Genomic DNA, 24375 nt, shown 5'->3' with positions numbered 1-24375 from the left:
TACGTGTGATATACATACACTTTTTTGGGATCATATTTTCTATTCCGCTATTTAATCAAAAACCTTTGGGGATCAGTTAAATTGGGGGATAGTCTGTGTCGGTACGTGTGAGAGAGATCCACCTTTCCAAGTTGTTGGGGTTCATCTCATACTTCTGAAGGTTTGAGGGTGCTGCCTGTTCCATACCCCCCCTACTCCTCATCTAGCCTTTTAGGGGTACAAACAATAGTAATTGGGGCCTAGTGTGGTTGTGTACGTGCGAGATACATACACTTTTTTTGATCATATTTCCTATTCCGCTATTCAATAAAAACCTTTGAGGATCAATTGAATTGCGGGATAGTCTGTGTCGGTACGTGTGAGAGAGATCCACCTTTCCAAGTTGTTGGGGTTCATCTCATACTTCTGAAGGTTTGAGGGTGCTGCCTGTTCCATACTCCCCCTACTCCTCATCTAGCCTTTTAGGGGTACAAACAATAGTAATTGGGGCCCAGTGTGGTTGTGTACGTGTGATATACATACACTTTTTTTGGATCATATTTTCTATTCCGCTATTTAATTTAACTGGGCCTCCATGCGAGACCTGTGTGCCTTGTTGCGCTGTTTTGAGTACTCCACCAACATGGCCAGTGGCAATGACGCCGTTCTCAGCTTAACTATCCCACTTCTATGCCTCCTTGAAAAAACAATTCGGGCGATGATGGAAGAGGATGTGGCACAGGATGAGGAGGAGGAGGAGGATGAAGAGGTAACATTTCCAAGGCTTTCAGGGCAGTCATTCGCAAGGGGCTCCGAGGGTGGGTTCCTGCACACGCAAACGCCAGGGACGCAATTGTCCAGCAGGGGCACAGTTCTGGAGGATGAGGAGGATGAGGAGGAGGAGGAGCTGGAGGAGGAGATGGAACCATGTTCACAGCAGGGTGGCACCCAGGCCAGCTCATGGCCATCACTGGTGCGTGGCTGGGGGGATACAGAGGACACGGACGATACACCTCCCACAGAGGACAGCCTTTCGTTGCCTCTGGGCAGCCTGGCACACATGAGCGATTACATGCTGCAGTGTCTCCACAACGACCGCCGAGTTGCCCACATTCTAACTTGTGCTGATTACTGGGTGGCCACGCTGCTGGATCCCCGTTACAAGGACAACGTACCGTCCTTAATTCACTCACTGGAGCGCGATCGCAAGATGCGCGAGTACAAGCGCACGCTGGTAGACGCCATGCTGCTGGCATTCCCATCTGACAGCGGGGCCACAGTGGAAGCACAAGGCAGAGGAGGAGGAGGAGGAGGTCGCCAACGCAACCAGGGCACCGCCAGCACCTCAGAAGGCAGGGTTAGCATGGCCGAAATGTGGAAAAGCTTTGTCAGCACGCCACAACAAACAGCAGCACCAGCAGCTCAGATGGAACGTCTTAGCAGGAGGCAGCATTTTACCAACATGGTGGAGCAGTATGTGTGCACACGCCTACATGTAGTGAATGACGGGTCTGCCCCCTTCAACTTCTGGGTCTCCAAATTGGGCACATGGCTTGAGCTTGCCCTTTACGCCTTGGAGGTGCTGGCGTGCCCTGCAGCCAGTGTATTATCTGAACGGGTATTTAGCACGGCTGGGGGCGTTATAACAGACAAGCGCAGCCGCCTGTCCAGAGACAATGTGGACAAGCTCACGTTCATTAAAATGAACCAGGCATGGATCCCACGGGACTTTTCCGTACCTTATGCAGAATAGCAATGGATACCGACCTTACCCACCCATTGTTTCATTTTTGCTCTTTCTCACTCTTTTGGGGTGTACCCTCATTTAAAATTTTTGAAAAGAAGCAGTGTTGGCTACCTCGTCCTCCTCCTCAGGGCCAGATTAATGTAGGGGCTATTGGAGCTGCAGCTCCAGGCCCCTACCTTTTATATAGGCCCCGGGTTGGCCATATTCACTGTGACCGCTCTTCTGTCACTTGTAAACACAGAAGTCTGGCTTCTATGCTCGCTTCCCCAGGCAGCACCCTCAGAACCTCCCCACACAGCGTGAAGGCCGGACAAGGAGGGACAGTTGGCGATGCATGGATGTGTTTATGGGCTTCAGAGACAGCATCCCATGTTGAATTAGGCATGCATGGCTGCACCCTTCCTCCTCTGGGTGCATGGCAAGGCACGGCCCTTAAGGCCCTTCAAAATCCTCAGCACCAAGCCCATGATGCTGTTAATCCGGCCCTGGTCCTCCTCCACCGCCGCTTCCACCTACACCGCCCATAGGTGTGCGCAGCCTATTGCATTAAGGTGTGCACCCCAAAGTTGAAATACACATGCATGTGTTTGCCAGCAGGGAGAGTAATGTATCGGGGCCATGTACCTGTAGGCAAGGAGAAATAGAGCAGAGCAGGTCCCAGGGAGATCTTTCCCATCTCCTCACTGGCAATGCTATGTGCCCTAGGTGATTAGGGTGTGCCCAGGCACACCCAGCACACCCTGTGCGCACGCCTATGTCACCGCCACATCCACCACCACCTCAACCTCCCTCCTACTCCATATGGGCCTCGTCCTTCAGAGATGAAGAAGAACATTGTTTTATTTTTCTGTTTTTTTTTTGTTGTTTTAAGTTATTTCCCTATCCACATTTGTTTGCAGAGCACTTGCCATGCTCTTAATTACGTTTTGCTGCCATTTGCAGCACTCTAGCCCTTTCCTTTGGTGTTTTAGAGCCATTTTAGTGCCTTAAAGTTCGGGTCCCCATTGACTTCAATGGGGTTCGGTGTCCGGGAAAAGTTCGGTAAAAGTCCGGGACACGGACCCGGACTTTTTTTTAAAGTTCGGCCGAACCCGTCGAACACGGACATCTAGGTGTTCGCTCAACCCTAGTGGTGACAGCTGGAAAAATGGAGGTAAGAATTACCTCCCACCGACTTCACATGATTCTTACTGATGATGTTGCCATCCTCATGCAATAGGACCAGATCAAGGAACACCAGCTCATCCGCATCCAGAACATGGGTAAAAGTCAAACCCATTTCGTTGTTATTGCAATGGGCCACAAAGGAGGAGAAGACATCCGGACCTCCATCCCAAATGAGCAGGACATCATCTATGTATCTGCCATAGTACACGAGATGTCGAGCAAAGGGATTGTTGGCCCAGATGTACAACTCCTCCCAGTGGCCCATGGTCAGGTTGGCATAACAGGGGGCAAAATTAGCCCCCATCGCTGTTCCTTTGAGTTGGAGATAGAAACGGTCCAGGAACGTAAAATAGTTATGTGATAAACAAAAATCCGTGCAGTCAACTATAAAATTGGCCTGCTCGGAATTGATGTTACCACAGCTAGTTAAAAAATGTTGAATAGCCCTCAGACCTATGTTGTGCGGGATCGAGGTGTACAACGAGGATACATCCAGGGAGGCCCACATGTAGTTATCCTCCCACTTGTAGTGGCTCAGGGTATCAATCACTTGACTGGAATCCCTAATGTAGGATGGCAGGTAGCTGACAATCGGCTGAAGAAAATGGTCTATATATACTGACAGACCCTTGGTAAACCCATCCATGCCCGCTACTATCGGTCTGCCAGGCGGGTTTGTCAAAGATTTATGGACCTTGGGCAGGTGATAGAAATACGGAGTACTAACAACAGGGGGAAGCAAGAATGCTCTCTCTTTTTTGTCCAAAAGACCCTCTCTCCATGCTTTGTTGACCAAGGTCTGGAGTTCAAGTTGAAAGGCAGGGAGGGGATCAGATCTAAGCAACATATATGTATCAGGGTCTGACAGCAGACGATAACTTTCCTGTATATAATCGAGTTTATTCATGACCACCAGGCTGCCTCCCTTATCTGCCTGCTTGATAATGATGTTTTTATTAGCTGTAAGGTTTTTAAGTGCTTGTTTCTCTAGGTTGGTTAGATTTGGAGATCTTCCATTCTTGTGCGAATCATCACACAGCTGGGCAAGGTCTCTATACACAGCCTGATAGTAAGTCTCTATATAGGGACCCTTGGACCGAACGGGAAAGAAAGTGGATGCAGGCTTGAGATTGGTGTGAACAACCTCTGGATCCAAACTAAACTCGAAAGAACCCTCTACATTCCCTTCTACCCATAGTTCCTGTAGGACGGACAAAATTTCATTATCATTTACATTGTTAGGCTCTGTGATTACCGGAATTTCTGATGGTATATCCTTACCTTTCCCATATTCAGAGTAATGTCTCTTTAATGTCAAGGTACGGATGAATTTATTCAGATCCTTAAACAGACCAAACTTGTTTGGTGCTGCTGAAGGGGAGAAACTGAGTCCTTTTTTCAGCAACGCCAGTTCAGCACCTGTAAGAGAATACGATGAAAGGTTGTAAATTTTCATCGTATTTTCTATCCCTTCACCTCTGTTTTTTCTTTCTTGCTTCCTCTTTTCTCGTTTACCTCCTCATCTACCTCGTCCAACTTTCTTTTTTCTTTTATAACTCCCCTTGGAGGTTGGACTAAAAAATTACCTTCAGCTCTTAATACATTTGACGTGTCCCCAGTATGACTCCCTTCCAGCATGAAATTATCAAGATCACGTGCTAAGGGGCTGTATTTGTTAGATAAGGGTAGGGAAAAATTAGTATTAAGGTCATCCATTACCCTCGGAAAGCTAGCCTTCGGGGGAGTTCTGACCTGTTCCATATTGGGTAAACCCAGTAGATTAACTGTCGGTATGATCTCATCCTCCACAGTAATGACAGGGTCTGTATTCTGTGTTGTGGGGGGATGGCTTGGTTCATGATTGTCAGGAACAACAGGAACTGACTGTTGGTCTGTTACCTTGTCTACTGGAGCCATATTGGTCTGTCGACTATAGGGGACCTTGGTGGATTTGTGGTTCACCTTTCTCTTGGTATTATGATTACTTTTAGTTGGCTTTACTGAAAGGATATCTTGAGATTTTTTGGGCCTCCCAGTAATCTGTTGTATAGGTCGCTTCCATTCAAACACTCGGCCTTCCTGGTAATCGGAGATGTCCCGCTCCAATTTCCCAACCTTTTTATCAACCAGAGAGTCCTCATTCTTTTTGACATTCACATCGAGTACCTTTCTCCATTTGTCAAAAAGACAAGATGTGCTAAATTTACTTAACTCCTCCTCTTTCTCTAGAACCTTTTGCTGTGCAAGCACAAGCTTCTTTTCCCTCTGTTTGATAATCACCTTAATCCACTTCATGGTGCAAAATTCAGCCAGGAATTGCCACTCCTTCTTGAGGTCTTCGTCCAAGAAGCTGCATTGCTTCTTGATACGGAGTCCCCTAGGAGTGATGCCTAGCTGAATATATTTCTGCAGAAACGATAGATCCCACCATTGTGTGGCTTCGTACTGTTTGGCATTTTGGAGTTGGAAAAAAGCCTTCCTCATTTCCAACTCAAAGGCCTCAGTATGGGGGAGATTATTCCTACCTCCCAAGGTCTTGATACTACCATGATGATCATCATGGTGTCTCTCGTGTGACACTATGCGATCAAAAATGTATTGTAGTCTGTCCGTGCGGTCCATGGCAAACAATCATCATCACTATATATAATTTTTATAAATAAACTTTTCAAGGTTTTCCATCAAGCCTGCCTGAGTTACATTGTAGACTATGTACCGTGGGATAGCGCTGCTGCCCCTCCCCCCCATTCACTGACTTATGCTGAATCAGCATTAATTAGCAGCAGCACCACACGGTAATTTGACTTTATTCATTCCTGAGAGTGAGAGATATCACAGTTAGCGCTGGAAGTCCCTTTGTTGAAAGATCCACAAGGCCCAACTCCCCCATAAATCTGGCAAAGGGAGTGGGCGTTCTGGAGCCTCCTGGGCAGAATCTTTTATATACATCCAGGGTCGGGTCAAGGACGTTATTAAAATCACCCAACACTAGTACTGGTACCTGGGGATGTTTCCCAATAAACCGAGACAGACACTCTAGCACCTCAAAAGAGAACGGGGGAGGAAGATATACATTTGCGATAGTACATTTAAAGACATTCCACATTCCAAACAAAAAGATGAACCTGCCCTAAGAGTCTATCATGAAGTCCAAAGATTCAAATTTAGCAGAGGCTGAAATCAAAATAGAAACCCCCCCTTGAATACTGGCTGTGAAAAGAGTGAAATTGAACCGGAAACCTCCGAGAGCGGAGACACCCGGTCGTGTCCAGTGTAAGGTGAGTTTCCTGCAGGCACACCAGGGCAGGACCATGGTGCGACAGCAAGGTCATCACTGCAGTGCGCTTACGAGAGTCCCCCAGTCCCCGCACATTCCATGAGAGCAGAGAGTCTTTAGTGTCAGCCACGGGGAATGTTCAGCATAGGATGGTGGCATGGGAAGCCACCAACAAGCCGGTGGGCCAGGTCCCAGCGGGGGAACTCGCCCTGCAGCAAAAGGAAAAGTGACCAGTGGACACAAGTAGCAGTACCCGGATTAGGAGGTAGATCACCATGGGGGAATTCACCAAAAAGTAGGCCAGACAACAAAAAAAAGAAAGAAAACCACACAACAAAAAAAAAACTGTAACAACGAAACCTGATGGAGAGCAGCCAGCAAAGCCACATCCATCCATGCCCCACAGGGAACAGCCAGCAGGCTACAACGGGGCGGGGGGGTAGGAGAAGAGGGCCTGAACTCCGACAAACTCAGAAACCCAGAACTTCCCTTCCACGGGCTTCAAAAGGTGAGAGAACAGTAGAGCCAGGGCCGGTGCTAGATAATTTTACGCCCTAGGCAAGACCAGCTACTTGCGCCCCCCCCCCAAAAAAAAAGAAAAAAAAAAGAGAAATGGTTAAAAACTCCTCTATGTCATACCCAGTGACCCTGATCTGATGCTTCCTCCATGTTATGCTCTCATATCTAGTGACCCCCATATTCCTCCATGTCACACCCGGGGATCCTGATGTCCCTCCATGTCACACCCAGGGACACTGATGTTTTTGCATGTGACACCCTGATACCCCAATATTCCTCCATGTCATGCTGTCATATCCACTGACCCCAATGTTCCTCCATGTCACACCCAGGGACCCAGTGTTTTCCTCCATGTCATGCTGTCATACCCAGTGACCCCAATGTTCCTATATGTCAGACCCTGATGTTCCTCCATGTCACACTTTGGGACCCTAATGTTTCTCTGTGTCACATCTGGGGACCCCATTCCCCCATGGCACACCCAGGCACCCCAATTCCTCATGGCTCACCTGGTGACCCCGAACCCCTGTTACACCCAGTGACCCCTATCCCCCATGTCACACCTAGTGACTCTGATTCCCAATGGCACACCTGATAACCCCGATTCCCTTTCATACCAGGGATGCTCCATGTAACACACAGGGACCCCAATTCCCTGTTCTGGGCACACTCACTGGGCGGTATGAAGAGAGTGGCCCGCACTCTGTCCTCCTTCACCATGATCCTGCTTATTCCTTCTCCCAGGACGCTCCTCTCCTGGACCACAGTGCTCACCACAGCTCCAACCTGCTCCTGGTGGAGGGAAAAGCAGCAGTCAGAGAGCTCCACACTTATTTCATCACCAAACTCCTCAGACCCTTCTGGTGCCTCGTCGCTTCTGCTCCAGTATAAGGTTCTGCCCTCCAGTGCCGAGCTCTGGCTCAGGCTCAGCTCTCCTCAGCTCCCTGCTTAATACCAACCCAGGGAAATGAATGGCTGCCCATCAGCTCAGTGCAGAGAGTCACTTCCTGCTTGGGGTTAAGGCCGCTTAGCTCCAGCCGAAGAGGATCATCATTCAGGCAGCACGCTGGTGGACTCACTTCCTGCCTCTTAGGGCCCCCCCACAGTGGTGGAAAGCCAGGGCCTGGTAGTTCCACACTGCCCAAGACACCTGGCATCTTCCACTGCCCCTTCTTCTTCCCCCACAGCCGCCCCTCCCCTCAGCTAACAAGGATCATTCATGATGGAGAGAGAGTGCCGACTCATGGCTGCGCCCCTAGGTGGCAATGCGCCCTAGGCGGCTGCCTAGTTTGCCTAGTGGAAGCACCGGCCCTGAGTAGAGCCATAAAACTTCAATCAGAACACTGCACTATGGCTCCAAACAGGGGACTAGTAGACCCAGTCAGAACAGAAATCCTCATACTTGCTTGAAGATAGCATCATTCCGCAGCCGCTCTAAGGTGCAGTTCCTGGCAATCCAACCAGTTAGCTGCCAAGGTGGGATTCTCAAAGAAGTGAACTGTGCCATTCGCAACCACGCACAGTTTTTCCGGGTACATCATGGAATACACCAAGGGGATGGCACGCAGGCGTTTCTTGATGTCAATAAATCTCGCCCTCTGCTTCTGCAGGGCTGCCGAGAAATCAGGGTATATAGAGATCCTGGCGCCCTGTATCGAGGTTGCTGTCGGGCAAGTTTTAATATAATGTCCCTGTCCTTGTAGTGCAGCAGCTTCAATAGAAATGGTCGATCAGGGCCCCCTGGTGGTGGAGCCCTGAAAGGCACCCTGTGTGCCCGCTCCACAGAAAAGAATGGTGAGAGGTTGTCCTTCCCAAAAGTAGAAATCAACCACTGTTCAATAAATTCCACTGGCGCTTTGCCCTCAGATTTTTTGGGGATGCCCACTAAGCGCAGATTACTGCGGCGTAGTCGATTCTCCATATAACCTATGCATCGCCTCAGTAACCCCTGAAGAATTCATACGTACGTCTTGAATAAGGGGGGGTAAATCATCCTCTACAGCACTCACGCGGCCTTCCAGGGCCGTGGTTCGCTCCCTCATCTTCTGCATGTCCTGCCTGATGTGCAACAGGCCCTCCTTCATGCTTTTAACTTCAATGGACAGTTCATAGAGGGATGCACCATAAGTGTGCACAGCTGTTAAGACATCCTGCATGGTGAGGGTAGCCTGTTCAGCGTCCCCCAGTGGTCCAGAGCCTTCTACAGTCCCTGATGGAGTACTCACTGTGTTCCCCTGAGAAGACCCGGCCGGGTGCTCAAGGCGCGGAGACATCGCTGCCGAGGGAGGAGATGGAGCAGTCCGGGAAGCTGGTGAGGAGGCCGACGGTGAGAGGTTGGTGCTTCGTAGGGTCGCGGGCGAATTTCCCCAGTTTGGCTAGTGCAGTTGGTTGTTTATCGCGGCCCGCACGCTGAGGGAGCGGGGCGCCGCCATCTTGGGCCTGCTTGGTGTTAGAAGCGCGGTCCTCTTTCTTCTTGGTCATGGCAGATTGAGGCAGCCGGGTGCTCGGAGCGGTCACTGGGGGGAGGCAGACACGGGTGCAGAGCAATCGGGCAATTGTAGCGGGTAAGCGGGTCCAAAAAACAGGATAATTGCAGTCAGGATTACAGAGCCGGCTCAAGACACGTCTGCTCACATTAACGTTTCAGCCACGCCCCCATGGCCCCTGACTTTACTGAAATGCTGCTGGAAGGTTATCCCTAAACCCAAAAAATTATGATAAATGAGGTATGACGAGAAACACACTTTAGGATTCTACATAGAGCCTATATCCCATCCTTGATTGTTGCAGATGATCATTTGTTATCTTTTTGCCCTTGATGTGGCACCCATCACCCCAGGCTAGCACCGCCATCGCTGCGTTTTGTGGTCACCTGCTGTCCTACATCCATGGCATCACATCTATTACACTCCCCAAGGACCCGCTGCTTTGCGTTTTTGGCTGCGCAACCTGAGCCACAGTAACTCCTTCGCCCTCCACTGCCCGACTTTCTTAATGGGTGTACCATTGCCTATTACCGACATGCAGGACTATCTTGAAGGCTTGCACCTAGCCATTAGAGATGTCCCGAACAGTTCCTGGCGAACTTCGCATGTTCGCGTTTGCCTCTGCGGGCGAACATATGCGATGTTCGGTCCGCCCCCTATACTTCATCATTGAGGCAAACTTTGACCCTGTACCTCACAGTCAGCAGACACATTCCAGCCAATCAGCATACCCTCCCTCCCACACCCTCCCACCTCCTATAAAAAAGCAAGGGCAGCATCCATCTTAGATTCATTCTGAAGCTGCAGTGTTAGTTAGAGCAGGGAAAGTGCTGCTGCTGAATTAATAGGGAAATCATTAGCTAGGCCAGTGTTCTGTGTCCACTCCTGCTGTAAGGACAGCATCCTGACAGCACCCCAAAAAGCCCTTTTTAGGGCTGGTATATCAGTCTGCTTTTATTTATTTTTTTTTATATATATTTATCAGGCATTTTTGGAGGCAGGCATGACTTTTTTTTTTTGGATTTAGTGTCAGGGGGGTCTAAAAAGTGTACCTGTGAAGTTTCAGCTCTGTAGCATGTCCAGAACCAGAAAAAAAAGATCATATAGGTGTAAAAGGAAGGTTCCACCATCCCTGCTCTACTAAAAAATGATCTTTTTTTTTTCTGGTTCTGGACATGCTACAGAGCTGAAACTTCACAGGTACACTTTTTAGACCCCCCAGACACTAAATCCAAAAAAAAGTCATGCCTGCCTCCAAAAATGCCTGATAAATGCCTGCAAGAAAAAACGCCGTAGAGAAGCCGTATTCCTGTTCTAATAAAAATTATAAGAAAAATGCAAATTTTTGGGGGGTTCTGGACATGCTACAGAGCTGAAACTTCACAGGTACACTTTTTAGACCCCCCAGACACTAAATCCAAAGAATTTTTTTTTTAATTTTTCCAATAATTGGCTCTCTATTAAAAATGACAATTTTTAAGAACTTTTTTTTGTGTGATTAATAGTCCCTGGGGCATGACACAGAACCCTAGGCACTTTTTAGGGGCATTTATTGGGTTTTAGGGCTTGGGTTTATTGTGTTTTTTGATTACCGAAGTTCGGGTCCCATTGATTTCAATGGGGTTCTGAAATCCGGGCCGAACTTTTGGGAGGTTCGGGTGTTCTGGTCGAACCAAACTTTTCAAAAGTTCGATCATCCCTAACTGGAACCCTAATACTATGTATCAAATCCGTACCCTAACCCTATGTATATAACCCTAACCCTCTATATCTAACCCTAGCCCTGACCCTAACCTAACCCTAACCCTCTAACCCTAACCCCCTAATGCTAACCCTAGGTATCTAACCCTAACCCTATGTATCTAACCCTAACCCTAAGTATCTAACCCTAACCCTAACCCCTAACCCCCAATCCTAGCCCTAGACAAGCCCTAACCCAAACCTCACCCAACCCTAACCCTAACCACTAACCCCTAACCTTAACCCCTAATCCTAACCATTAACCCTAACCTTAACCCCAACCCTAACCCTAACTCTAACCCTAACCCTAAACTATAACCCTAACCCTCTAACCCCAACCCTAACCCTCTAACTATAACCATAAACCTAACTGTAACACCCTAACCCTCTAACCCTAATCCTAACCCTAACCCTTACCCTAACCCTAATCCTAACACTCTAACCCTAACCCTAAGTATCTAACCCTATCCCAAACTCTAACCCTAACCCTAACCGTACGTATCTAACCCTAACCCTCACCATAAGTATCTATCCCTAACCCTAAGCCCTAACCCTCTAACCATAACCCTAACCCTCGAACCATAACCCTAACCCTTACCCTAAACCTAACCCTAATCCTAACGCTCTAACCCTAAGTATCTAACCTTAACCCTAACCCTCTAACCCTAACCCCCTAACCCTATAACCCTAACCCTAGCCCTAAAAATAACCATAGCCCTAATTCTAACCCTAACCCTCTAACCCTAACCCTAACCCTCTAAACCTAGCACTAAAAAAAAACCCTAACCCTAGCCGAAACCATAGCCCTAACCCTAATGCTAATCCTAACTCTAACCCTAGCTCTAGGCCTGACCCTAACCCTAACGCTAACCCTAAGCCATAACCCTCACACTAACCCTAACCCTTAACCCTAACCTTAACCCAAACCCTAAACTCTAACCCCAAACCCTATCCAACCTTAAAACAAACTCTATCTAACCCTAACCCCCTAACCCTAACCCTAAATTCCTAACCCTAAATTCTAACCCTACCCCTACCCCTAACCCTCTAACCCTAAGCACTAAAAATAACCCTAACCCTAGCCCTAACCCTAATTCTAACCCTAACTCTAACCCTAGCCCTAGGTCTGACCCTAACCTTAATGTTAAACCCTAAGCCATAACCCTAACCCTTAAAGCCCAGTTCCTGTCCCATTTTGGTCGGTTGTGGCCTGTTTGCGGTTGTTTGCGGTGCGTTAAACGGGGAGTTTGGTCTGTCTCTGTGAAGCGGGCGTAACCCTTACACTACCTGATCGATACAACATCATACCTGATCGTATTCACACACTGGATGTTTTAAAGCACGTTATTCCAAACAATTTAGGAATGTTAGGTGATTTATGCCCTTTATGGATTAAAACCCGACTCTGCGTCAACTACGTAATTTTCCATGGGAGTTTTGCCATGGATCCCCCTCCGGCATCCCCTTCAGTCCAGGCGTTAGTCCCCTTGAAACAACTTTTCCATCACTATTGTGGCCAGAAAGAGTCCCTGTGTCTTTTAAAATTCGCCTGCCTATTGAAGTCTATGGCGGTTCGCCGGTTCGCGAACATTTGCGGAGGTTCGCGTTCGCCGTTCGCGAACGGCAAATTTTAGGTTCGCGATATCACTACTAGCCATCGATCCCTATGTAATACTGCCCCCTAGAGGACTGCTGAATATAACACTTTCTGGGTTACCCATAGCAACTGCTTGCAGAAATGTATCACTTTAATTACTTGGCTCAGTCAATGATCAGTCTAGGGGTTGTTGTTTTGTGGTTTTATTTGGAACTGGGGTGGAAAAGGGATGAGTGGGATACTCCAACTAGTAACTATTCACAGTATTGAAGACAACTGACTTGAGGATTCGGCTAAGCCGCTGCTTCACTCTGCCACTGGAATGAAGATAGAATAAATGTTCCTGCTTGTAATTATCTTCAGGGTTCTATCTTGGCATCCCCTTTCTCTCTCACTGTGTGCTGACACCCGTCCACTGACTCTACACTCCGGAGTGGTCCCCTTCCTGGGCAGACCCCCGGGCAAGTTCCTCTGTACTCACAGACACTGTTTTTCCAGAGTCACCGTTGCCCTCAGCTCCACCAGTCAGCTTCTCCTGGACCTCTGGATTCAGCCACACACCACCATCCACCCTCCCTCTGGGACCTGGCTTCCCGCCCAAAGACCCCCTGCCTCATGTGCTCCTGACTTTTATACCCTATCCCATAATGCATCACTCTCTATGCCAAACCCATGGGATAGTATCAAAGTCTATGTGTCATTGGCTGGGTTTCCTCCACTGTCCAACGTGCCTCCCCATTGGACACAGTGGGGACACTCCCTCAGCCCAAATGCATCACACACTGAGCACATGGTCTAACTACGAATCAAGCTTCCCTGATAGGCAGAGGGCATCTATGTTTGTTTTGCCTGCTGCTCTCCTGATAAGTAAGCAGAGCCAAAACCACTCTCCTACCTAACACCTATCTAGGAGGGTGTTACACCTATGGTACCAGCAGTTTAAAAAGGAGCTCAAGGCACTCATGTACATTGAATGATTAAATGATATAACCCAGAAATTCGGGCCTGTTGTTTCAAATGATGGAAGTCATTCTTGGATCGCTCTTTCGTCTTCTAACAAAACCATCCCAGTTTATCAAATGGTACGCTAAAGTGAACCTTACCAACTCTCTGGGAAGACCTAATATACCCGATACTGTCCCTACGGATTTGCTCATCATGTCTCCTTAGTCCCCCCTTGTGCACATCTGTTATTATTTTATTGTTTTGCTCGATTATTTACTCACTTTGCTCAGATACAGTGCCTTGAAAAAGTATTCACACCCCTTGAAATTTTCAATATTTGGTCATGTTAAAACCAAAAACGTAAATGTATTTTATTGGGATTTTATGTGATAGACCGACACAAAGTGGCCATAATTGTGAAGTGGAAGAAAAATGATAAATTATACAAATAAATCTGTGAAAAGTGTGGCTGCATTTGTATTCACCCCCCGGAGTCAATACTTTGTAGAACCGCCTTTCCCTGCAATTACAGCTGCAAGTCTTTTTGGGGATGTCTCTACCAGCTTTGCACATCTAGAGAGGACATTTCTGCCCATTCTTCTTTGCAGAATATCTCAAGCTCTGTCAGATTGGATGGAGAGCATCTGTGAACAGCAATTTTCAAGTCTTGCAACAGATTCTCAATGTGATTTAGGTCTGGACTGTGACTGGGCCATTCTAACACACACATGAATATGCTTTGATGTAAACCATTCCATTGTAGCTCTGGCTGGATGTTTCGGGTCGTTGTCCTGCTGGGAGGTGAACCTCCGCCCCAGTCTCAAGTCTTTTCTTCTAAGATTGCCCTGTATTTGGCTCCATCCATCTTCCCATCAACTCTGACCAGCTTCCCTGTCCCTGCTGAAGAAAAGCATCCCCACAACATGAAGCTGCCACCACCATGTTTCAAGTATGTGATGGCGTGTTCAGGGTGATGTGGAGTGTTAGTTTTCCACCACACATAGCGTTTTGGTTTTGGTCTCATCTGACCAGACCACCTTCTTCCACATGTTTGCTGTGTCCCCAACATGGCTTCTCACAAACTTATGGCTTTCTTCCACCAATGGCTTTCTTCTTCTCACTCTTCCATAAAGGGCAGATTTGTGGAGCACAGGACTAATAGTTGTCCTGTGGACAGATTCTCCCACCTGAGCTGTGGATCTCTGCAGCTCCTCCAGAGCTCCATGGGCCTCTTGGCTGCTTCTCTGATGAATGCTCTCCTTACCCGGCCGGTCAGTTTAGGTGGACATGGTAAATTGGGGAGGTAATATGGCGCTGCAAGGTGTGATGTCACAATAAATGAGAGGTGATGAATAAGATATGGTATGTGATATAAAGAATAAATATAGTAAACCAATGTCTAAAAACCATGTGTAGTACAATATATAAAAAACCCAATAATAAATATTAATAAATAAATACATAAATATGCATATATATAGTGGATAAGTGCAGATAAGTGACAGTGACTGTATAAATATGAATAGATTATGGTATAAGGAATGTGACCATATAGATGTAAATGTGACCATATAAATTATACTGTAAAATGCGTTTCGTCATCAAATGACGTCATCAAGAGCAGCCTGATGACGTCATTTGATGACGAAACGCGTAGAGCGTAGCTACGTCAGTTCCGCCTGAGTGACACGCAGATCCGGTCGCTACACGAGGGGTTTGCGGTCCCTATTACCTGTGAGCACAGATCATTGCTTTTAAATGTGAGTAATTTATGTTTTCATTCAATAAACAATTAGTATAAACAGTACTTCACTATATGGAGTTTATTTTCCTTACACTGTCTGGAATCTGCTTATGCTGATGGATACACTATACTTATGAGGAATTATCGTCCATAATATATATCTATGGGAGAGTGAAAATATACCTAATCTGAAGAGAGTGGAGTACGCGACCTGGTGGATTGAGGGGCTTATTCCAATATCTTATACGCTGGTTACCCCTGTAGGGGTGCTGCCCTCTGGTGAGTGCGGGTGTAAGATTCTGGTACCTTCGGTACCCTTATTGCCCATTTTCCGTTACATATTGCGTCCCACCTTTTCAGTTAGGTGGAACGCATATACATTTAAGCCGCATGACATCATCACTGAGCACCGCTCTGAGCGGCTATTTCAATCGCCGGCTTTCTCTCACAGGTTGTTCGTTCAAAACGCATGCTTAACAGCCTTGTCTTATGCTGCCGGAGCCTCCAGCTATTCTCTTTACCTGGAACAGACCGGAACCTCGCTACTGATCCCGTATCTTGCTACCGGATCACTCCCTTACTACCGGACCCTTCTACTTACTAACCTCACTAGTGATAAGTACCCCACAGGGGATTCCTTCATAACAAACTTACACTATCTACTTCTGCACTTAAGGACTGTTACTATCTATGCATTACTAATTCTATCATCTGCACTGTTACATAGATTGCTAGCTCTTGAGTCTACTACCATCTATCCTTGCACTGGGTTAGTCTCTCCTGTATGTATCATCTGCTGTCCTTACCACCTATTACCATACATGATTACTAACCTATCTGCATTCTACCTATTACCATCTACTACTCTCCTGAACATTACTATCAAGTGCTTATCATTGCTATCACTGCTCACGCCTGTCCCTTCAGCACACCACCTCTATACTGTCATATACATCCTATCACTCCAGGAACATCTTATTGAGTGTATGTATATTTGTATGCTGAAGCAGGCGGGTCCACAGTGATGAGTCTGGAGAGTTGGATCTGGTAATTCAACACATCTCTACATGACTACTGAGTGGAGATTCTGCAGCTGCAAATCCAGCTCACTATAAAAACGCAGGAGCGTTACAGCGGGAAGTTATAAGAGGGGAGCACTGGTTTCCTCACCCAGCACCTGTGTTTTTTTAGACCACCTCGTGATTCAATCCTTTTTTTCTCTCTCCAGAATTTATTCACTGGAATATGGACTTTCACAAATTTTAAAAGGATGTCGCTTCACATTTAATTTTTATCATGAACTTTTTAACAATTTTTATGAATTATATACATCACTTGTGTACATTTATTATATAGCTCAATATATACAGTATATATTTTTTTCACTATTCACCTATCACCAAGAAATTATTTCCTCCCCTGAGGTCACATTAATATATAATTTATTAGTATTTCAATTGCTATACCTAGCTAAGTGGCTAGTTTCACGTCTATTTATTCACATTTGATAATATTCACCTATATATTTATATGGTCACACTTTTTACAGTATAATTTATATGGTCACATGTACATCTATATGGTCACATTCCTTATACCATAATCTATTCATATTTATACGGTCACTGTCACCTACCTGCATTTATCCACTATATATATATGCATATTTATGTATTTATTAATTAATATTTATTATTGAGTTTCTTATATATTGTACTACACATGGTTTTTAGACATTGGTTTACTATATTTATTCTTTATATCACATACCATATCTTATTCATCACCTCTCATTTATTGTGACATCACACCTGGCAGCGCCATATTACCTCCCCAATTTACCATATTTTAGAATATAGCTTCACACTATATTTTGAGGTAGGCAGCAGCCATTTTTATTAAATGTTTCCATTAGCGCGGAATTCCTAACATTATATACACAGTTTAGGTGGACGGCCATGTCTTGGTAGGGGCCCGGCCGGTCAGTTTAGGTGGACGGCCATGTCTTGGTAGGGTTGCAGTTGTGCTATACTCTTTCCATTTTCCCATGATGGATTGAACAGCGCTCCGTGAGATCTTCAAAGCTTGGGAGATTTTTTTATAACCTAACCCTGCTTTAAACTTCTCCACAACTTTATCCCTGACCTGTCTGGTGTGTTCCTTGGCCTTTCATGATGCTGTTTGTTCAGTAAGGTTCTCTAACAAACCTCTGAGGGCTTCACAGAACATCTGTATTTACACTGAGATTAAATGACAACAGGTGGACTCTATTTAGTAATTAAGTGACTTCTGAAGGCAATTGGTTCCACTAGATTTTAGTTAGGGGTATCAGAGTAAAGGGGGCTGAATAAAAATGCCCCCCCCCACACTTTTCAGATATTTATTTGTAAAACTAATTTTGAAAATCATTTATCATTTTCCTTCCACTTCACAATTATGGCCACTTTGTGTCGGTCTATCACATAAAATCCCAATAAAATACATTTACATTTTTGGTTGTAACATGAGAAAATGTGTGAAATTTCACGGGGCGTGAATACTTTTTCAAGGCACGGTACGTTTGGTGGATATCAGCATCTTAGGAAAGTCTCCTTAAGTTATCCATGATTTTGGTACTCTCTGTGGCAAGCCATAACCGAGTAGGGTGTACCTCATCCACGCTTCCTGTATGTGTTATTGTATTTCCTATGTTCCTATATGATGCGTTATCTGTGTGATTTCCCCAGATGTTCCTTTGGTGGGGTCGGGACACGTATCCTCTGGTTTTACCTTTATTGTCCAGATTTTCCTTTGGTGGGGCCTGGACACGTATCCTCTGGTTTTACCTTCATTGTCCAGATTTTCCTTTGGTGGGTCGGGACACGTATCCTCTGGTTTTACCTTCATTGTCCAGATTTTCCTTTAGTGGGTCGGGACGCGTATCCTCTGGTTTTACCTTTATTGTCCAGATTTTCCTTTGGGGGGGCCTGGACACGTATCCTCTGGTTTTACCTTTATTGTCCAGATTTTCCTTTGGTGGGGTTGGGACACGTATCCTCTGGTTTTACCTTTATTGTCCAGATTTTCCTTTGGTGGGGTCGGGATGCGTATCCTCTGGTTTTACCTTTATTGTCCAAATTTTCCTTTGGTGGGGTCGGGACACGTATCCTCTGGTTTTATCTTTATTGTCCAGATTTTTCTTTGGTGGGGTCGGGACATGTATCTTCTGGTTTTACCTTTATTGTCCAAATTTTCCTTTGGTGGGGTCGGGATGCGTATTCTCTGGTTTTACCTTTATTGTCCAGATTTTCCTTTGGTGGGGTCGGGACGCTTATCCTCTGGTTTTAACTTTATTGTCCAGATTTTCCTTTGGTGGGGTTGGGACACGTATCCTCTGGTTTTACCTTTATTGTCCAGATTTTCCTTTGGTGGAGTCGGGACGCGTATCCTCTGGTTTTACCTTCATTGTCCAGATTTTCCTTTGGTGGGGTCAGGACGCGTATCCTCTGGTTTTAACTTTATTGTCCAGATTTTCCTTTGGTGGGGTCCGGACATGTATCCTCTGGTTTTAACTTTATTGTCCAGATTTTCCTTTGGTGGGGTCGGGACGCGTATCCTCTGATTTTACCTTTATTGTCCAGATTTTCCTTTGGTGGGGTCGGGACGCGTATCCTCTGGTTTTAACTTTATTGTCCAGATTTTCCTTTGGTGGGGTCGGGACGCGTATCCTCTGGTTTTACCTTTATTGTCCAGATTTTCCTTTGGTGGGGTCGGAACGCGTATCCTCTGGTTTTACCTTTATTGTCCAGATTTTTCTTTGGTGGGGTCGGGACACGTATCTTCTGGTTTTATCTTTATTGTCCAAATTTTCCTTTGGTGGGGTCAGGACACGTATCCTCTGGTTTTATCTTTATTGTCCAGATTTTTCTTTGGTGGGGTCGGGACACGTATCTTCTGGTTTTATCTTTATTGTCCAAATTTTCCTTTGGTGGGGTCAGGACACGTATCCTCTGGTTTTATCTTTATTGTCCAGATTTTTCCTTGTTGGGGTCGGGACACGTATCCTCTGGTTTTACCTTTATTGTCCAAATTTTCTTTGGTGGGGTCGGGACACGTATCCTCTGGTTTTACCTTTATTGTCCAGATTTTTCTTTGGTGGGGTCGGGACACGTATCTTCTGGTTTTATCTTTATTGTCCAAATTTTCCTTTGGTGGGGTCAGGACACGTATCCTCTGGTTTTATCTTTATTGTCCAGATTTTTCCTTGTTGGGGTCGGGACACGTATCCTCTGGTTTTACCTTTATTGTCCAAATTTTCTTTGGTGGGGTCGGGACACGTATCCTCTGGTTTTACCTTTATTGTCCAGATTTTTCTTTGGTGGGGTCGGGACACGTATCTTCTGGTTTTACCTTTATAGTCCAAATTTTCTTTGGTGGGGTCGGGACACATATCCTCTGGTTTTATCTTTATTGTCCAGATTTTCCTTTGGTGGGGTCGGGATACGTATCCTCTGGTTTTACCTTTATTGTCCAAATTTTCTTTGGTGGGGTCGGGACACGTATCCTCTGGTTTTACCTTTATTGTCCAGATTTTTCTTTGGTGGGTCGGGACACGTATCTTCTGGTTTTACCTTTATTGTCCAAATTTTCCTTTGGTGGGGTCGGGATGCGTATTCTCTGGTTTTACCTTTATTGTCCAGATTTTCCTTTGGTGGGGTCGGGATGCGTATCCTCTGGTTTTACCTTTATTGTCCAGATTTTCCTTTGGTGGGGTCGGGACGCGTATCCTCTGGTTTTACCTTTATTGTCCAGATTTTCCTTTGGTGGGGTCGGGACGCGTATCCTCTGATTTTACCTTTATTGTCCAGATTTTCCTTTGGTGGAGTCGGGACGCGTATCCTCTGGTTTTACCTTCATTGTCCAGATTTTCCTTTGGTGGGGTCGGGACATGTATCCTCTGGTTTTACCTTTATTGTCCAGATTTTTCTTTGGTGGGGTCGGGACACGTATCTTCTGGTTTTACCTTTATAGTCCAAATTTTCTTTGGTGGGGTCGGGACACGTATACTCTGGTTTTATCTTTATTGTCCAGATTTTCCTTTGGTGGGGTCGGGATACGTATCCTCTGGTTTTACCTTTATTGTCCAAATTTTCTTTGGTGGGGTCGGGACACGTATCCTCTGGTTTTACCTTTATTGTCCAGATTTTTCTTTGGTGGGGTCGGGACACGTATCTTCTGGTTTTACCTTTATTGTCCAAATTTTCCTTTGGTGGGGTCGGGATGCGTATTCTCTGGTTTTACCTTTATTGTCCAGATTTTCCTTTGGTGGGGTCGGGATGCGTATCCTCTGGTTTTACCTTTATTGTCCAGATTTTCCTTTGGTGGGGTCGGGACGCGTATCCTCTGGTTTTACCTTTATTGTCCGGGTTTTCCTTTGGTGGGGTCGGGACGCGTATCCTCTGATTTTACCTTTATTGTCCAGATTTTCCTTTGGTGGGGTCGGGACACGTATCCTCTGGTTTTACCTTTATTGTTCAGATTTTCCTTTGGTGGAGTCGGGACGCGTATCCTCTGGTTTTACCTTCATTGTCCAGATTTTCCTTTGGTGGGGTCAGGACGCGTATCCTCTGGTTTTAACTTTATTGTCCAGATTTTCCTTTGGTGGGGTCGGGACGCGTATCCTCTGATTTTACCTTTATTGTCCAGATTTTCCTTTGGTGGGGTCAGGACGCGTATCCTCTGGTTTTAACTTTATTGTCCAGATTTTCCTTTGGTGGGGTCGGGAAGCGTATCCTCTGGTTTTATCTTTATTGTCCAGATTTTCCTTTGGTGGGGTTGGAACGCGTATCCTCTGGTTTTACCTTTATTGTCCAAATTTTCCTTTGGTGGGGTCGGGACATGTATCCTCTGGTTTTATCTTTATTGTCCAAATTTTCCTTTGGTGGGGTCGGGACACGTATCCTCTGGTTTTATCTTTATTGTCCAGATTTTTCTTTGGTGGGGTCGGGACACGTATCCTCTGGTTTTATCTTTATTGTCCAGATTTTTCTTTGGTGGGGTCGGGACACGTATCTTCTGGTTTTATCTTTATTGTCCAAATTTTCCTTTGGTGGGGTCAGGACACGTATCCTCTGGTTTTATCTTTATTGTCCAGATTTTTCTTTGGTGGGGTCGGGACACGTATCTTCTGGTTTTATCTTTATTGTCCAAATTTTCCTTTGGTGGGGTTAGGACACGTATCCTCTGGTTTTATCTTTATTGTCCAGATTTTTCCTTGTTGGGGACGGGACACGTATCCTCTGGTTTTACCTTTATTGTCCAAATTTTCTTTGGTGGGGTCGGGACACGTATCTTCTGGTTTTATCTTTATTGTCCAAATTTTCCTTTGGTGGGATCAGGACACGTATCCTCTGGTTTTATCTTTATTGTCCAGATTTTTCCTTGTTGGGGTCGGGATACGTATCTTCTGGTTTTACCTTTATAGTCCAAATTTTCTTTGGTGGGGTCGGGACATGTATCTTCTGGTTTTACCTTTATTATCCAGATTTTCCTTTGGTGGGGTCGGGATACGTATCCTCTGGTTTTACCTTTATTATCCAGATTTTTCTTTGGTGGGGTCGGGACATGTATCTTCTGGTTTTACCTTTATTGTCCAGATTTTCCTTTTGGTGGCCTGTGGTTCCCTCTATTCAAAGTGCTAATGTATGGACGTGCCCTGGGTAGTTGTAATCTGTACACCTTCACCCTGCTTTGTGGGGCTAAGCCTGACAAATGAATGTTGAGCATTGTGTTTCTGTATATCTGTAATTATTTCTATTTTTCAGAAACCCCAAAAATTTACATCTACAGGTCTCCTAAAACTAGAATATCATCAAAAAGTTCATTTATTTCAGTAAATCAATTCAAAAAATGAAGCTCCTATATTTTCTATAGATGGACTACACACAGAGTGAGAGATTTCACACAATTCTTTCTATTCCTTTTGATGATTATGGCTTCCAGCGAGTGACACCCCAAAATTCAGTATCTCAGAAAATTAGAATATTACATAATACCAATAAAAAAAAAAAAGGATTTATAATCCAGAAATATTGTCTTAGTGAAAAATCTGTCTATGTACAGTATAGGATGCACTCAATACTTGGTCGGGGCTCCTTTTGCATGAATTACTGCACCAATGCGGCGTGGCATTTTTGGGGGATCAGCCTGTGGCACTGCTGAGGTGTTATGGAAGTCCAGGTTGCTTTGATAGCGGCCTTCAGCTCATCTGCATTGTTGGGTCTGGTGTCTCTCATCTTCCTTCTGTGTACTGAGCGAGCATTAGCCTCGCCAGCTGCAGCATGGAGCGGCACGCACTGGATAGGGGGATCAGTGGAGTGAAGTACCGGAACTTGTTCCAGTACTTGGCTCCCCTGCTGGACAGTGCAGATTCGCAGGACATTGGGATTTACTTGAAATTCCGGGATGGTCCAGGCGAATCAGGAATGGTTGAGAGGTTTGGGGTCTGGTGTCTCTCATCTTCCTCTTGACAATACCCCACAGATTCTCTATGGGGTTTAGGTCAGGTCAGTTTGCTGGTCAATCAAGCACGGTGATCCCATGATCATGTGACCAGGTATTGGTAGATTTGGCAGTGTGGGCGGTGCCAAGTCCTGCTGGAAAATGAAATCAGAATCTCCATAAAGCTGGTCAGCAGAGGGAATCATGAAGTGCTCTAGAATTTCCTGCTAGAGGGCGGAGCTGACTTTACTGCTATAAATTAACTTTTTGATGATATTCTAATTTTATGAGATGCACCTGTATATATCCTGTATATATATATATATATATATAAAAGTGCAGTTTGTATACTGCCCAGAGCTCGGAGCTCAGAAATCCAGGCCAGTCTGTAGTTGAGAATATCAACATCTGCTGCTTGGGTTGTTCATTAACAGATATCACCTGTTAGCACTGGCTGGGTCACACTGTGTGCTTTGTTTTTCAGGTCTCACATTTGAATCGTTGACTTGTTGATTATGGATTCAAGTTGCCGAGGGTTCAGTGAATCCTGATCCAAAATTAGCAGCAAATCCTTTGGGAAGGCACAAGGTTTAGGAGTGTCTATGGGAATGTTTGACCATTCTTCCAGAAGAGCATTTGTGAGGTCAGGTATTGATGCTGGACAAGCAGTCTCCACACTAATTTATCCCAAAGGTGTTCTATGGGGTTGAGGTCAGGACTCTGTGCAGGCCAGTCAAGTTCCTCCACCCCAAACTCCCTCATCCATGTCTTTATGGACCTTGCTTTGTTCACTGGTATAAATCATTTGGTGGAGGGGGGATTATGGTGTGGGGGTTGTTTTTCAGGGGTTGGGCTTGGCCCTTTAGTTCCTGTTAAGGGAACTTTTAAGGCATCAGAATACCAAGATATTTTGGACAATTTCATGCTCCCAACTTTGTGGGAACAGTTTGGGGATGGCCCAGGCATGTGCAGGCCAGTCAAGTTCCTCCACCCCAAACTCGCTCATCCATGTCTTTATGGACCTTCCTTTGTGCACTGGTGTGCAGTCATGGTGGAACAGGAAGGGGCCACCTCCAAACTGTTCCTACAAAGCTAGGAACATGAGGTATGCCAATGCTTTACAAAGGAAGTCAATTCCGTTTTTTTTTTCCTTACCTGCAAAGTAAAGGCATAATGTGCTAGTATCCATCAGCCTGCTAGCACATTATGTGAAACTTACCTACAAAAGAAGCCTTCGTTGTCCCTGCCGGAGGCCGCATCCATCTTCCCCCGTCTCCCTTTCGGGTTCACAGACTCCGGCTGTGCTACTGGCAGAAGCCGCGTGACGTCCCTCGTGTGCATGGGCGTGGGAGCCGCCAATCACGGCACAGGGCTCTGAAGAAACGGCACAGGCGGCTGTTCCTTTAGAGCCCTATTGCTGATGACATCATCAGCGCAGTACACAGTAAATATCTCCTAAACGATGCAGGTTTAGGAGATATTCACAGTACCTAAAGGTATAAACATTATACGGAAGTTTACAACAACTTTAAGAGTTCCCTTCACTGGAACTAAGGGGCCAAGCCCAACCCCTGAAAAACAACACCACACCATAATCCCCCCTCCCCCAAATGATTTGGATCAGAGCACAAAGCAAGGTCCATAAAGACATGGATGAGCGAGTTTGGGGTGAAGGAAGTTGACTGGCCTGCACAG

At 45.8% G+C, this 24375-nt stretch overlaps 1 protein-coding gene across 1 annotated transcript in view; it reads right to left on the bottom strand.

The window, feature by feature from the left end:
- LOC309551104 (uncharacterized protein) overlaps window positions 1-24375 on the bottom strand; it is a gene marked incomplete at both ends in the record, with an annotated part of 215915 nt that overhangs the window by 128730 nt on the left and 62810 nt on the right. The window contains 3 exons of the mRNA XM_082251550.1: window positions 2891-3087; window positions 3760-4312; window positions 4480-5338. Coding sequence (XP_082107676.1) covers window positions 2891-3087; window positions 3760-4312; window positions 4480-5338 — 1609 coding nt within the window. The remainder of the gene's footprint in view (window positions 1-2890; window positions 3088-3759; window positions 4313-4479; window positions 5339-24375) is intronic.

Source organism: Pelophylax lessonae, assembly GCF_965119305.1.
Source record: "Pelophylax lessonae genome assembly, chromosome: 1".
Taxonomy (NCBI): domain Eukaryota; kingdom Metazoa; phylum Chordata; class Amphibia; order Anura; family Ranidae; genus Pelophylax; species Pelophylax lessonae.
Note: the sequence above shows the minus strand (reverse complement) of the source record. Positions and strands in the feature narration are given on the sequence as shown.